At 40.3% G+C, this 16,219-nt stretch overlaps 1 protein-coding gene across 1 annotated transcript; it reads right to left on the reverse strand.

Moving 5' to 3' along the window:
• Window positions 1–208: 208 nt before the first annotated feature.
• Window positions 209–15,396, reverse strand: PLK4 (polo like kinase 4). The gene is made up of 16 exons (XM_088527676.1): window positions 15,270–15,396; window positions 14,744–14,839; window positions 14,537–14,632; window positions 14,332–14,446; window positions 11,586–12,618; window positions 9,918–10,018; window positions 7,972–8,345; window positions 7,459–7,563; window positions 6,971–7,073; window positions 6,477–6,626; window positions 5,451–5,581; window positions 4,653–4,744; window positions 3,049–3,187; window positions 2,163–2,303; window positions 1,170–1,276; window positions 209–445 (listed from the first exon to the last, which is right to left on the reverse strand). Exons 1-16 carry the CDS (start codon window positions 15,297–15,299, stop codon window positions 346–348), a joined length of 2,913 nt encoding a protein of 970 aa, XP_088383802.1. The 5' UTR covers window positions 15,300–15,396; the 3' UTR covers window positions 209–345.
• Between the last annotated feature and the right edge of the window lie 823 nt (window positions 15,397–16,219).

The following is a 16,219-nucleotide window of genomic DNA, read 5'->3' on the forward strand; positions in this document are numbered from 1 at the left end:
AGTTATTTACAAGTACAAACACTTCAACAGCACAGACGCCTTCTGTCCTTGATTGTTGGCAGAGAGTGAGCAGTGGGGGAAGAAGAAAAAAATGTGTTTAGAAAATTTCCAAAATTTGAGGTTACAGTTGCTCAAAGTTTCACTTCAGCAATTTTTTTCATCCCTATAAAGAAAAGATGTTTTTTTTTCCAGCAATTGGCAATACATAAAGCAACCCTCCCCTTCCTAAGTTTTACCAACTTTAAGAAGAATTTCTTGATAGTTGAGTAAAATCAGTCACTTCACTTGAATGCTAGTGAGTGATTTTATTAAGCTGTCACATCCAAAGACCTGCTTTGCTTTTAATTAATGGGAACCAGCTGGATTGGTAAACATCACAAGAATAGAAGACAGGCAGTGCAACTTCTCTTTTATGTATTCTGGCAACTTATCATTTTCTCCATACCTAGAGAGGCAAAGAAGAACACAAGTTAAGTGCTTTTAAAAGTTGATTTGACAAAAATCAATGGCATTTTTTTCTCAAAACTGGCTGTGAATGGGGAAAAACTACTACATTATAAATACAGTGGAGCTATAAATAAAGTACAGCTTGATGGCCTAAGTCCAGATCCCTCTTCCCAACAGCCATTTAACTGAAATAGTACTTAAGATTAAAAATGTATACATTTTTTAAAAAGGGCTAAATAGACTGTATATTACAGTGTCACAAATGTAGCCAGAGAAGTGTCCAGTGCCCAAAGCACTTCAAAAACCTGACCCAACACCAGCACATCTATGCATCAGTTATGTGATTATCTGCTAGCCCATTCCACCTAAATTCTCAGTATCCTAAAGAATTTTAAAGTCTCCTTTGAGTATTAAGACCTTAATTGACAGCCTCTCATTTCTTTTAAATACTGTACATAAAAATAGCTATATTATACACATCAAGTAGCGGTTTCACTCACTCTTTTTTCTTCATTTGTTAACCAAAGTTCAATAAAAAACATTAAGCGATTCTTCGTTAAGTTTACACAACTTTTCTGCAACTTCTTAGCTGGTTAGTTTAAGTTTTAATAGTTTTAAAAAGACGGATGAAAAGCCATAATAGTTTTTCATCTATGATGGCAAAGGCTTAAGAGTCTTATATTGAAAAAAAGTATGTATTTTAATAGCAGTAATAGGCTCACCTGCTTGTCTGGCCATCTGGAGATGTGTATGTGATAGAAGAAACACCTGCTTGTGCTACCAGTTGGGATCCATCATTAAACTGAACCCATACTGCTCCACTGGTCAGCTAGGAAGAGAAGTTGCATTACAGTTTGAGGACTTAGAATACAAGAGGACACCTCTGGAATTGTTCTAAGAACTGAAGCTGAGCCTTTTCAGAATTGAAATGACTTTGCTGTCTAGGTCAGTCTTTAAATGATTAAGATGGTACATGTACTGCTTTCAAGTGAGCAGTAGTCTTGGGATTGAGTCCAGCTTCCCACTGAGCTTTAATCATCTTTTTCAAGAGAGTTAAAACTTCTCTAGGAGCTTTTAAAAGTCCTTCTGTATTTAAGTAGTTGAGGGTGAATTAGAACTACTACTTTGTGGCAGTTCACAACTACATACATTTTAAAATTTTATGTAGTTTCATAAACTGTAGTTTCTTCTTCTGCTAGAATAAAAAAGTTATTTTAACTATATTAGAGAGAAATTATCTTCTAAACTTTAAGAAAGCAGGAAAGATTTTTTTTTTAATAGATAAGCAGGGTTTCCTGTCAAGTAAGCAGATGTCATCATCTTGCACAAGTTGGTGTAGTTGTTAAAAACATCCTGCCCCAGCACTTTTGCTTTTAGAGACTTCTGTCCACTAATCTAGCAGTTTTAGTTTCTACTAGATTCAGGTTAAAAAGAAGGAACTGAATAGGCAATAGTAATTACAGTAAATTTGTGATAAAGAGAACTAAATAACTGAAGAGTTATTTTGTTTTTTTACTTATGTATTCATATTACACCATGATATTATCTTACTCCCTTATTTGGGAGGATCTTTCCACCTATCTACTTTCAGATTAAACTGTCTTTAAACATCATGTGTAAGCAATGCATTAAGTTAGGAATTTAAAAGTTATATATCTCAAGTTTAATAGGTAAAGTGAAGGGACTTTCTTGCATCATCATTATTTGTTACTCACCTGAGAAGCCCAACCGACATTTTTCACAAAGACAGATTTTAAAAGTTGGGCCGAATTAGGACTGCATTCCTTTTGATGAACAGAAGAGCATGTCTTTTCAGTAACATTAGTCATAAATGTAGACTTTTCATAAGATACCACCTAAAACAAGGAATGCACAATATTAGCATCTATAATACAAGCCCCAATTGATCATGTACTAAGGTTTTCCTTTTTATTTTAGATCTTCTTGTATGTACCATGAAACAGTCTGTATGCTTTTCCTATTCTAAACTTAAGAATTACAGAGGATGAAACAGTGAAAGCCTTTAGGGAAACCAGGTATGCAAAAAAAAAAAAAAAATCCACCGCTCAGGTATCTCTTCTAACAGATAAAGCAGATGAAATCATGTGCTTAGTGATGTTTAAGATTCACAGTTCAGTAAGGAGATGCAAGTCAGAGGCGATGTCTGAAATAGCTTGGTCAGGAAAGAAAGATAAATCTAAGCAACTATAGGAACCACAAAGGAGAAAGCAGCTGTGCCTCAATACACAGTTCATGTATAAAGAAACTGACAAACGTGATTAAGAGTGACATAGAAACAGGGTATTGTGCTGTTTTCTCTTGTAATACCTACCACAGGGGAAAGTACACAGTGCTTTCTAAAAAGCTTGGAAAAACATTAGTGTTTGCTCTATGGCAAAGAAGAATGAGTCTGAACACTGAATACTCAAATTTGACCTCTGGTGAAGTTAGACAAAATCTGACTTGACATGGCTGGTCACTATGCTCACAAAAGGCTAATAAGCTTAAGTCAGTAGAAAATAATTCCATTAATTTAAATAAAACAGTAACATTTGAATTCCTATTGATCATTAAACCCACTATCTGTCCCAGTGAACTTACAGGAGTAATGTTTGGAGTTTGAACTGCATTGGAACTGGTAGCTATATTTCCATCCAGTGCCATAACTTCTTTTGTACAGTTTGCAGCATCTAATGATGGAGGTGCTAAAGCTTGTGGCGATTCAGTGTTGCCAGGTTTTCTGGGAAGGAGGAGGAAAAAGAAATTAGGAAAAGACCTTTGTAAAAGACAATCAAGAAAGGAAAAGTGAGGCAGCCTAGCTTTTCTTTTAATTACAAGCTGTATGAGGCACTTGATAGCACTACTCTTCTGCAGACATCAGTTTTTGTACATGCTAATTAAGTGTGGGATAGATGAGTGCACAGTGAGGTGGATTAGGAACTGGCTGGATGGCAGAGCTCAGAGGGTGGTGATCAGTGGTGCAGAGTCTAGTTGGAGGCCTGTAGCTAGCAGGGTCCCCCAGGGGTCAGTCCTTGGCCCAGTCCTGTTCAATTTATTCATCCATGACCTGGATGAAGGCACAGAGTGCTGCCTCAGCAAGTTTGCTGATGACACGAAACTGGGAGGAGTAGCTGATACCCCAGAGGGCTGCGCTGCCATCCAGAGGGACCTGGACAGACTGGACAACTGGATGGTGAAAAACCTCATGCAATTCAACAAGGCCAAGTGCAAGGTCCTGCACCTGGGGAGGAATAACCCCAGACACCAGTACAGGCTGGGGACTGACCTTCTGGAGAGCAGCTCTGCAGAGAGGGACCTGGGTGTCATGGTGGACGACAAGTTGACCATGAGGCAGCAGTGTGCCCTGTGGCCAAGAAGGCCAATGGGATCCTGGGGTGCATTAAGAAGAGCGTCTCCAGCAGGTCGAGGGAGGTGATCCTGCCCCTCTACTCAGCCCTGGTGAGGCCGCATCTGGAGTATTGTGTCCAGTTCTGGGCTCCACAGTACAAGAGGGATGTGGAGCTGCTGGAGAGAGTCCAGCGCAGGGCCACAAGGATGATCAGGGGCCTGGAACATCTGTCCTGTGAGGAAAGGCTGAGGGAGCTGGGCCTGTTCAGCTTGGAGAAGAGAAGGCTGAGAGGGGATCTAATCAGTGTCTATAAGCACCTCAAGGGAGGCAGTGAGGAGGATGGTGCTGGCCTCTTTTCAGTGGTGGCCACTGATAGGACTAGAGGAAATGGCTGGAAACTGAAGCACCAAAAGTTCCACAGGAAATGAAGGAAAAATTTCCTAACAGTGAGGATGACAGAGCCCTGGAACAGGCTGCCCAGAGAGGTTGTGGAGTCTCCTTCTCTGGAGATCTTCAAACCCCCCTTGGACGCAGTCCTGCGCCACGTGCTCTAGGTGACCCTGCGTGTGCAGGGGGGTTGGACTAGATGATCTCTAGAGGTCCCTTCCAACCCTAAGCATTCTATGATTCTATGTACAGACTTGTTCAAGCTGCTAGTCTCAATTCACAAATTTATTTTGTCTTTGCCTCAAAGAAGGGTTTGCAGACCTAAAACTGGGTGCTCATGTAGACTGTCAAGCTAATGATCTTTCTAATAACTGCAAGCTTTAATTAGGCAGCCCTGGCAGAAAGCTGTTTAGTAGGAGTATTCAAGTATCTAAATATCTAGAAGGCACAATATTACCTTCCAACTTACCTTCCAACAATTATTGGAAAGAAGGGAACACTTTCACTCCTTTTTTCTTCTTCTAAAACAGCAGATTCTAATGCAAGGCAGATACGATGTCCCTGGAATTAAAATGAGAATGTTACAGTGTTTAATTGAAAAACAATTCAGTGACAAGTGAGCCTGCACAAGGACATGCTTTCTTTGATAGCAGTAAATACTGATATAATAGTAAATAGTGATAATAGAGACTCAAGAGCCATGAAGGTGATCCAAAGAGCTATACCAGAGCAAGATATCCCCCATAACTTCAGCACATCAGTGTTTATGCTCATAAACATATCCCCTCACCTTTTAATAGGGCACTAGGAGTCCCCCGACTGATGTTCCAGAAGGAACAGAAGGAAGGATGAATAGGAAATTTATAGCACTTTTTTTTCCTCCCTCTAATTTTCAGCTTTTCAGACATAATACTCTTGTGAATGCTAACTGGACAACGTGAAACATGAGAAATGTGTAGCAGGTTGTCTGGTCCATGAACAAATGGCGATATTTTTTAATTATTTAAAACAGCTCTATGTGCTGATTTAATCCCTTCACCAAACAGGCAGACTTGAAAACTTATTCTCTAGAGGCTTCAATGTAAGGGAATATTATCTCTACACTGCTATTTTTTTTTTAAGGACAAAGAAAAAACACAATATCACCCCTCTTATCACTAAGATCAAAAATATAATGAAAAACAACTTGGAAGCACTTTTGTGAAAGAAAACCCAAGTTTACAGAAGGTTGCTTTCTGCTTAAAATGTCCTACATAAAGCCACTTACCTCATTTGCATGATCCATATATACTTGTATTTCCTTTTTTACACTTGCTTCACTTTCTCCTTTCAAAGTGAAGGACTTCCCTGATTTTTCAATCACACGAGTTATACCAGCTGTCTTGTGTATCTTTGCTCCTATAAAAGAGTTTTAAATCAAACTTGTGTACAGTATCAGTAAATAAGAAATATAGATTTCTGCCATTGCATTCTAGCAGAACAGGTATTACCAAGGTAATAATTATTGCAAGAATAAAACCACTGCTAGATGAGTTCTGTTTAGCAGAAACCCAAGGGTAATTAAACTGGAACTGTGATTTTAATGGAATGCAAGAGAAGACTACTAATAAAACAGGTTGGAATAATGCATTCATTGCAATTCAAGAATTGCCCTTCCAAACTGTAGACATTAACAAAATTAGTATGTCTAACATCTTAGCCCAAAATCCATTAAGTGGGATTTCTTTATTGCATGTGAGTTAATGGCAGACTCTTCTTCCAGATAGATTCATCAGAGCTGATATTTATGAACTCCCCTGCCTTTTTTTTGGGGGGGGGGGGGGGGGGAGGGGTGCTGGGGACTTAAGTCATTTTGGGTAGGCACATAGCAAATCAGGAACTTGCTCACAGTAGCTTGAAAATAGCAGTCAGTGCAATGTAATTTATTGAAAGTGGAGTTGCAGCTGACCCCCTCCTCCAGTCAGCATCCTCAGTAATATTATTACCTCAGTAACTACAGAGAGTTTGAACCCTCTCATTTTAAGTAGGTAACTATGAGAGATAGAAGAATTCACAAAAGAAAGCAAAGTGGAGAGTGATACCACCTTTGTGATATGCATTATCTGAAGGTTATCAATAAGGAACTAATGAATAAGCTGTCTTGTGGGTGCTAGAATTAAGGCCAAGTGGCAAAACCTCACCATTTCAATATGTTCTTCAGTCTGAAGTGTTCAGTAGTATTTGGTAATACTTTAGTGCAGCTTTGATAACATTATTTTACTATTAGCATAAATAGCAAAAATGGAATACATACCATCATAAAAACAAACTTCAACATCTGCAGTGGGTGAATTTTCCATCAACATGCACTTGGCATATCTTGTATAGAAGGTAACTTTGGGGGTTTTTGTTCTCACTAGTTGTACAAACTTCGCAGCATACTGGTATTTTTTCCAGTACTTTTCTAAAAAAATTTAAAAAATCTGTCAAGGTCTTCAGATTAAACACTGCATTCCAGCTCTGAGAAACTTAAAGCTGTATACTTATTTTACTATTACCTAAAAAGTGTGAACAATATTTAAGTGCTTTGCACTTAAGTATGCTTAAAGAAGATAAATGCTTTCAGAAAACTGATTGAAAGTAAGCTTGCATTCAATAGCTCAGAACATAGTTCAGAACCTCGACAACACACAGGAAGACACTGCAAGTCCATATAGTTTTTGTATGAAATTGCCAAACTGCAAGCTTATACTTTCTTGTAAAGTTTCAAAAACATTTTCCAGTCTTGTTATCAGAAAATAAACTTACCTGGCAAGTTGTCAAAGTTGTACACACACGTGTCTTCTGGAGGAGCAGGAGGTCTGTCATCAAGAAGGAAGCCTCTTCCTTCATTTGGATGATAAACTGCAATCTACCAAAAGAGTAGAAAAATTACATTTATAGTCGCAACTCACTGCAGCGCTCCCTATTTAACAGCTATGGAAGTCACAATTTAGATAAACTACAGCAACTTTTACCAAGTGCTGTCTTCCTCTAAGTGGTCATTGAACAGCAGCAGTTTGTAGCTATGCTTCACATAAGTGAAGTCATAGTCCTAAATCCAATCTTGAAGTAGTTGCTTGCTACCTAAATGGGTATGGCTGCATTATGGAAAAGATGAATTTATGGCTGTGTATATTTCAACATTGCTTTTTTAAAAAAATAATCACTTACGTGAAGATTAATAAAAAAATCTTCACAGACAGAATGATATTATGTACTTATTAGGACAATACAGAAATACAAAGTGCACTCACCACATTTCCATCACAAGATATTCTGAGAACTTCTTTGACAAATTCCTGTGAATGGTGTTCTTTGAGAAATTCCATACATACTTCCCCATTATCTAGAATGCTCACCTGAAACATTAAAAATACAAACTAGATAAAACAACAAAAATTAACGTTTTGGCAGGATGAGAACAACTATTTTTTTTCCCCTCCTAGCCTGCACTTCAAAGTTATAAATGCTTCTTTTGGTAACTTTTGCTCTTAGCGCTGAACAGAAGGCTTCCACACAATTCAGAGATGTAAACCTGGCTTCACATGTGGCTTCACAAGTCACAAAGCAAACCATGAGCCAGGTGAGCCGTCGCATGACCAGGGCACAACAGTATCCCACACACACAAAAACTACGATCCATCCTATTAATACAACTTTATATCAAAGATTAGGTTTTATTAAACAAGTGCTTCTCGTTTACTGAGTGATTTTAAAAAGACTCAAACTATATTTAAACTCTTTCCATTTTAAGAACCAATACATACCACTGCGTTTTTTGTTTTTTGCCTGATTGGTTTTAACCTGTGAGCACTGAGAGGCGGTACAATGCTCCGCAGCATGGGCTTCTGAGGCACTGCTTGTTCTTTGTCCCAGGCTTCGTTTTGTTCTGAAGTTGGCCGAAGACCACAAACAGAAGATGGTTGAATTTTCTCAGATTTGCAGAGAAGCCCAGAGATATATTTCTTCGGGTTTCCCTGGTTTACAGAATGTTGGCAGTCAAGTGATGTATCAGGACTCCTTATATCTTTTAAGGTGTTCCATGTGTTTCTTGATGCATCTTGCTGTACAACCCGATGATACTGAAACCCTCCGTGTGCGTTAACGTTGCCCATCATGTCTGCAGATGGTCTCAGCTGAACTGAAAGCAGCAGAGTACGTTACGCATTCAAGGAGTCACAACAAGAGAGGAATAAAAGGAAAAAAAGCTATCTGGTGTGCTTTTCAAAATAACATTTTAAAAAGCCATGAGTAGAGAATGTGATTTCTTCAGCGTTTAGTATGAATTGTTGACTATTACATCAGTACCTACCAACATCAGTACTAATAAAATTCCAGTGCTATTTAAAATACCGTGTTACAGGATGGTTCCCATTAAGGTAGCCATTAAGATGAACAGACATCAAACCATTTTGCAAACATTTATCAAAAAAGACTCCCATTTCAAATATATACTTAAAAAAGAATTAGTTCCCTTGAAAGATGGCTAACCTGCCATTGAGATAATCAACAGGACTAAGCTCTATGTAAGCTTTAGGCTTAGCAAACTGCAGTGCTTTAGCATTGACCAGCTGTTTCAGTAGATAGTTTAATGCAAACACAGAAGTCCACACCTTATAATTTTTCCACTGTCGTCTAAGAAAACAACCTGTTTCACATTAAATTGTCCTATAATTGCTGCTCTAAGCCTGCATTAAGCCTTTGATGCTTCAACCAAACAAGTAATGCACTCCTGCCACAAGAGAACAGTTGAGAAGGGACCAAATATTAGCCAAAATTGCAGTTGAAACTCTGCATATTCAAACCATGTGTCATATGGTTCCAATGCCTGCGAATCAGGAATGGGAGATTAGTAATATCATAACAAAAAAGCCAAGGATTAATCTGTGATTTTAATTATTAAATTACATCGTTTGCAAGTGATGTAACATGATGCGTGGCAAAGAACCACTCCTTCCCTTCTGTGTCCTTTGTCCTTTCTTCTACCCCACCTTCTGCAGCCTCATTATCTTTCTCATTCACTAGGGCTCCATTTTCTCCTGAGGTGTATTTGCACAATTCAATAAAAGGATTTGTTGAGTCAGCTGACAGCTTTTGTCATTTATACACGCCTAGCAGCATTTCAGATCATAACTGATAACTAAGGCAGACTATGATTACATTTTCTTTGTGCATTTGTTTTATTGCTAGAATTACTGAAAGCCAAAAGGGTGACTTGGTTTTAAAAAGCCAAGCTTTCAAACACAATGCTTCATCATTCTTCTAAAAACAGTTATATCCAGTTGGTTATACTAACCCAACAGCTCAGGATGCAGAGTATCTACAAAGCTATCCAAAATTAATTCCTGCTTTAGGAAAATGAAATCTTACAGCTTAGTCCTAAAGAGAGATCAAATCAGTGTTTTCAATGGCACATTTCTTCCTTAAGAGAGATTCCACAGACTAGTGATGCTTGAAGTCATTAGTCTTCTTTCAACATATGTCAGCTTCTCAGTGCTGCATTAATTTAGGGTCTCCTGTGCTCTTCATTCATAAAAAGCCTAAGTTGACAGTAGTTTCTATTAATATCCAATCACTATTATTTAGATGCCAGTATTATATTCCAGAAACAATTATTTTGCCATAGATACCCCTTCTGTTGCAGATATAAACGTTTACAAATAACTATTCCAACTTGAACGTAAAAAATATACAGTCAAATAGTAGCACATACCATTTGTCTGTATGGTTCCAAGCCACTGCTGCATGTTTTCGGTCTGGGACTTCTGCTCTAAGAAACCAACATGGGGCTTCATTGGGCAGAGATAATTTGAGCTGCAAAAGAATAGTTATATGTAATCCAGATCTTACTGGTGTTTGCACAATAAAAAGATATGATATCACAGCTGCAGAAACCAACAAAATCTAGAATGATTAAAAAGATGGCCTGAAACACGCTGCTTTCTAGAGTAATGCACTTCCTCCATGAGTAATGTTCCGTTGCTTTCAATAGTATTGTTCACAAGTGAAGTACAACAAAACCATCACCTCCCTGGCTAGTGAAAAAGTGCTGCTAATCATTAGTACAAGTCTGATAGCACTCGTTATTGGACTGTTAGAAGTCACTTAACCAAGGAAAACTGTTGATAAACCTGGGAGCAGTGACTGTCCTTACATCTCGTTCTCAGTCACAGTATAGGAAATACCCTCAGACAAGACTGAGGGATGAGGCCCATCATCCCAATAGATTCACTTAGTATAATAATGCAACTGAAATATTTGGGCAGTCTTATTACTTACAGTAATTTGAGTTTATGTAAATATAGTAAATTGCAAGAATATATGTAAAAGATTTTTTCAGGTTTATTTAGAGTGTGGTGCATAAATTGGCACAGGCAAACTTGAGATATAAGCCTCTTTTTTGGCATGCATTTTTTTCCATATCTGTGAAGTCTTAGGGAATACCAAAAAGCATTACATTAACATTTGTATAAATTGTTTCTTTTTAATTCAAACATTTATTGAACTAGATGCAACGAAATACATATACTCATTGAGCTTGTTGAGTCTTACATAACACATCTGCAGACAGTCAATAAAGAAACCTTTTACTCTTACTCCTCCTACAAAACAAAATGCTTGCTTGCATTTTTACTGAAAAGATTAGCAATAAAAGAAAAAAAATGCAACTATCATCCACAGTTGACACTTGTTAGCATGGAAGAAAATGCAAGAACTGCCATATAATTAAATAGGATAATGTTATTTGATATTCTATTTATGGAAAAAATAATACAGTTTCTAAGCGTACACATATTAAGTGCACCACAAGGAATAGTTCTTGTTGCATAACATTACACAAAAAGCAAGATCAGGCCTCCAACAATACAGAAAAAAAATCTCAGTATGTCTTGTAAGGTTTGACATTAGAGAAAGTTCATCAGCATGAGGAGATGCAAGGATTTTTATTCACAGACTACAACTAAGGATAAAACTTGGTTTCAGGTAGTTGTTTTCTTCAAGAGTAACTTTCTCTTTTTGGCACAGTGTTGTCAGTTTTTAAACCACCACCTAATCCTATACTTCATTAATTTGTTCTTTACCTTGTCTAGGGATAAAACTAAATGAATTGGGAAAAAAAATGCTGGGGAGGGAAATGAGTAAGTAGCAGAGTATTATTGGAATGAAGAAAAGAGGTAGTTAGCTCAGATTGCATTCATGAATTGTGTGATAGGGGCATAGGGAGGTAGACTTCTACACATCTACAACAATTATTATCTTTGCTTATTTGGTGTTCAGACTAAAAGCTGAGACTTGCGGAATTTACTACAGCTTAGTCCTGCAAGAACTATACATTGAGACAGCTTTAAGTTTTGCCTTAATAAAAAGAAATGATTCTTACTGTGGCTGGTCTTTCACAGGTGGAGACGTTTGTCCTTCAAAAGAACCAGAACTACTTGAAGTCTTCTCCCTAAATATTTCTCCCATATTACTATAGCTGTTTACAGGTGAAAAGCATTCCAGGTTTTCCCTTGTTCCTGTTCTAGGCTTGGAAAGCAGTTCCAAGGAGTGACATCTCTCTGCAACATTTGCCATTCCTTGAGGCTGACTATGGGATGCGCCAGATCTATCAGAAGAATGGGCTCGTCGGAGATAGCGTGAATGTGGCCGCTCTTCAGCAAGTTGCATGGCTCTTCCCCTGCCAGGTAGGCTCATTCCCTTTCCTTGAGCTCCCCACTGGTTACAAGAACTGCTTCCATCTACGGATGAAGAGTTGCTGGAATTCTTATTTTTAGGAAAAAAAGTAATTTTATTTGGAAGGGGTTGTCCAACTAATAACTTCTTTTTTTCCTTCAAGCAGCCACTGGTACTGATGCTAGAAGAGCCCGTAAAAGTGGTAGAGATTGTAGCATTTCCACTGTCCATAGAATCCTCTGAAGTTCCCGAATCTTTATTCCGCGCAGAGTTGCATCGGGACATAAAAGGATGATCCAGCACAGAAGAAAGGCTCAAGCGATCGGCTGGATTTTTCCGGAGTAATTTATGTATAAGGTCTTGTGCCTCTCTTGACAAAAAGGCTGGCATTTCATAATCTGCTAATACCACTTTATTTAGTGTGTTCTTGACTGTGTCAGTGTCAAAAGGTGGCTTTCCAATCAGAAGAGTGTAAAACATACAGCCCAAAGACCACACATCAGATTCAAGTCCATGTGGACTCCTTGTGGCTATCTCTGGAGAAATGTAATTCGGAGTTCCGCACATTGTATAATGCTTCTCATGGGGCATTTTCAGCTGAGTTGCTAGTCCAAAATCAGCAATTTTCACATTCATATTATTGGTGAGTAAGATGTTGGAAAGAGTGAGATCCCGATGCAATATTCCATGAGAATGAAGATACAACATACCCGTGATAATCTGGTGCAAGAAGTGTCGGGCTGTCAAAACACAAAAACAGATGTTTTTAGCAGTATATTTGAAGTTGTAGTCATAAAAATATCAACCCTGAAGTCTGCTGTTGGTTTTGTCTTTGTTTTCTTAAATAAGATGTTACAAGGGTATTTAAGTGTCACACTAACAAGATTAGAAATGACACTTCTTTACTTTGATACAGCTTTTCAGCAATGCAATATAACCGCGTTCTAATACAGTCCATAAAATAATGTTTCTATAATATTGTAGCCTGATTTGTTTCTTTGCAAAAATTTTAAGCTGGCCTAAGCTCCTTCTCAAATTAACTTCTAGAGAATCTAAAAGTGAAGTTGCTCCCCATTTTCAAAAAGAAAATAATACATAAAGTCAAACAATTTCCATATGCTTAGTTTCTAAAACATGAGGCAATTACAAGTTTTTTTTTTTTTTTTTTTTTTTTTTTTTTTACCACCACTAGCAAACTTGAAAGGCTGTCAAGATCTCAACTCTTAGCTTTATCTTCTATGTTTTTTTTTGTGGTAGTGGGATAGATTGTCTGCTCTAATACATTAGAAATTTAGGGGAAAGAGTTCTATCTTAAAGCAGAAACCGCACCAGACAAACTGCATTATTTATTATCATGCTGCTGTTAGAGCAATTTTAAGAATTATCGTTTCTCAAGCAAGCAATTTACAATCCTTCTTCCTCTGAAGAGAGGGCAAAGACTGGGGAATAAAGAATACTAGTGAAAAACACTCCTCAAAGGAACATGCTTCTTATTCAAACCAATGGCTTAACAGCTTTCAGATAACAAGACACTATCAGCCAAAGTATTTTTGCTACAGCAGATTTGAATTAAAGAGATTACATGTGTGTATATACACATATATGTATGTGTGTGTGTGTGCATATATATATTTTAATAAGTGTCCCTTTAATCCAGCTCTGTGATCTGGCTTCAGAAAAATCTGTGCATTTAATAATTTCATAGAATTAAATAAGAAACTGACAAAACCAGCTAAACTGGAAGAACCTGTGCAAGTGGTGACCAGCATGAAAGTTCTGGGAGCTGGAAGGTGCAATAACCACTGATCCCGACTGGCTGGAAACAGGACAGTTTGTCTTTGGTTGTGCGCGGAAACACTGTACATAGCAACTTGCTTTGCTATTCCTTAATTTATTCTTTTGAAATTGTGTTGTTCTGTCTAGGGTTTCAATGGTCCATGTTCTAACTGAAATCTTTCACTCTTAACTGTAAGGAAATGAAACTTGTAAATTTTAAGTGCAATTAATTGTTCTATGCAAGACTTATCTCAAAAGATTATTCAGAAAATTAACAATCAATTTAAAGAATTACATGGAAATTTGATTGTCAGATTAAAATAGACTATTTTGGTTCAGTGATGTCCACTTTTCCCACAGAGAACATCAGACTTCAACTACACTTTAACAAATTAAGTTGGTGTATAAAGTTAAACTCTATCTTAAGCTCACTGATACGTTTTTTTTTTAACTTCAAGTAGTACAAGCTACTTTAAGTGGCTTAAGCTGAAACAAAAGCATACAGAAACTCAAGTGAATAATGCAATCCCAAATCATCTCTAGATTAATCTCAATATTATTCCTGGATTGTAAACTGTACAAACTGTTTTGGAGTGACAGCAGCTTTCACTAGAATGAAATATCCATTGAATATGCCAAAACCATGCAGAAAGACAACTATGCAGAAAAAAGCTCACCTTCTTCTTCCGAAAAGGGTTTCTTTCTGTTCTTTATGTATCTGCTCATTTCACCGTTGTGACACATCTCAAGTATCAAATACACATAGTTGCTATCTTCGAAGTAGTTATAAAGCTAGAGCATAAGACAGTTAAAGCATTAAAACATTTTCCAGATTCTATAGCAAGTTATGCCTGCAGTCTTATCTACGGAAATGATTCTTACCTCAAGAATAGATGGATGCTTTAGCTGGCAATGTATTTTGACCTCATTTTGAACCCTTTGTACCATTCCAACTTTGTGCATGGCTTTTTTGTCTATCTGAAAATGGACCACAGAATACGTAACATTGAAACAGCAACACGAACACTACCATTACTGATTGACACCGTTCATTTGTACAGCAGCGTTCAGTGCAGAGCTCTCCCTTACCATCTTGATGGCCACTTCCAGACCGGTTTTCAGGGACACCGCTCTGTAGACGCCCGCGAAGGAGCCCTTCCCCAGGAGGTTCCCCACCTTGAAGTCCTGCAGGGCAGACAGAGAGGCGCTCTCAGTGCCGGCCGCACCAAGCCCGGTGCCCGGTGCCGACGGCTCCCTACCCGCACGGAGGTCTCGGCGCGGCGGCGGGCGGTAGGGCCGCCCCGCACGGAGCGCGGCCCGCGCCGCGGCATCGTCTTCGCCGCTCTGCGCACAGGAGGCGCCGCAGCCGCCGCCGCCTCTCCCGGGGACAGCGGCGAAAACGCGCGCGGGCCGCGGCTGCCATGGCAGCGGCTGGGGGGCTGGGGCGCCCCCGCCTGTCACCGCGCCGCCCACCCGCCCGCCCGCAAACCCGCCGCTCCCGCGGGGAGACTCCCGCCGCGCTTCGCCCCGCTCCCGCCTCCCGCCTGCGCCGCCATTTGGTGGGAGGAGAAGGTGGGAGGAGAAGAAAGGGGGGGAGGGGGTCTCCGATGCGCACCTCGATTTTCTCGCCGATGCAGGTCGCCATGGCGGCTGCTCCCCGCGCGCGCCCCCGCTACGAGTCGCCGCCCGTCCCCCGGCTCCCCATCACGGCGCCCGCCGCCGCCCGCCGCGCCCCGGGCCCGGTCGCTGCCGCCCGCGGCGGGGCCTCCCCGCCCCCGGCGCCTCCATTTTGAAAAATCGCGCCGTTAGCGCGCGCTCCCGCCCCGCCCAGGGACGAGCTGCGTCTGACGTAGCACGTCACGCACGCGGGCGCCGCGCGTCTCGCAGCCGTTACAGCGCGGGGCGGGGCGGGGCTGCGCGCATGCGCGGTTGGGCCTGAGTGGCGCCGTCGCGAGGCGCGGGGCTGTGGCGCCCTTTCCTCGGCGGCCGGCAGGGTTCCTCGTGGCCGCCCCGCTTTGGGTCTCGCTCCTCTGAGAGGGGAGCTGAGGGCGATCTTGGAAGAGCTGGCTCCGTGGCTGTGATTACGCTCGCCCGTTGTCCAAGCGACGGCCCTCGGGGCCGAGCAGGAGACCGAGGCGAGCGCAAATTTAAGCCGCTCGGTGGCGCATGAAGCGTGCGAGCTTCCTTAATAGAGTTATGCTATCGTTTGGTGGAAGAGTTTTATTCGTCGGTTAAGTAACCAGACTGTGTTTTGGATGAACCTTCAAAGTGTAAGAGCTTCTGTTCAGCGATTTGTCTTACATATTAAGCAGGAGGTGTCGTTCCCACCTTTCTCTGTTGCAAGGCGATGTGCAGCAATAAGGACACGGCATTGCTGCTTTAGCATTAAGGACACAGCATGTTTGCCTCAGACATACAGGCTGGGAACATGGGGAGAAGGAGGCCGGAGTGCAACCCTTGCTGGGTGAACAACTCTCCCGTGTACAAATTGCAGAATCATTATGGTTGGAAAACTTTCAGTATCATACAGTCCAACCTTTCAACACCTGCCTGCTAAACCACGTC

This window comes from Tinamus guttatus, unplaced genomic scaffold (genome assembly GCF_059628265.1).
Source record: "Tinamus guttatus ecotype Peru unplaced genomic scaffold, ASM5962826v1 Tinamus_guttatus_pri_ptg000288l, whole genome shotgun sequence".
NCBI lineage: Eukaryota > Metazoa > Chordata > Aves > Tinamiformes > Tinamidae > Tinamus > Tinamus guttatus.

Coding starts and splice junctions, on each gene's coding strand:
- PLK4 (XM_088527676.1), bottom strand. CDS start 15,299: ATGGCGACCTGCATCGGCGAGAAAATCGAG. Junction 7,564..7,971: donor AAAAAACAAAAAACGCAGTG/GTATGTATTGGT, acceptor TTAATGTTTCAG/GTGAGCATTCTAGATAATGG. Junction 446..1,169: donor CCAGATGGCCAGACAAGCAG/GTGAGCCTATTA, acceptor TTGCCTCTCTAG/GTATGGAGAAAATGATAAGT.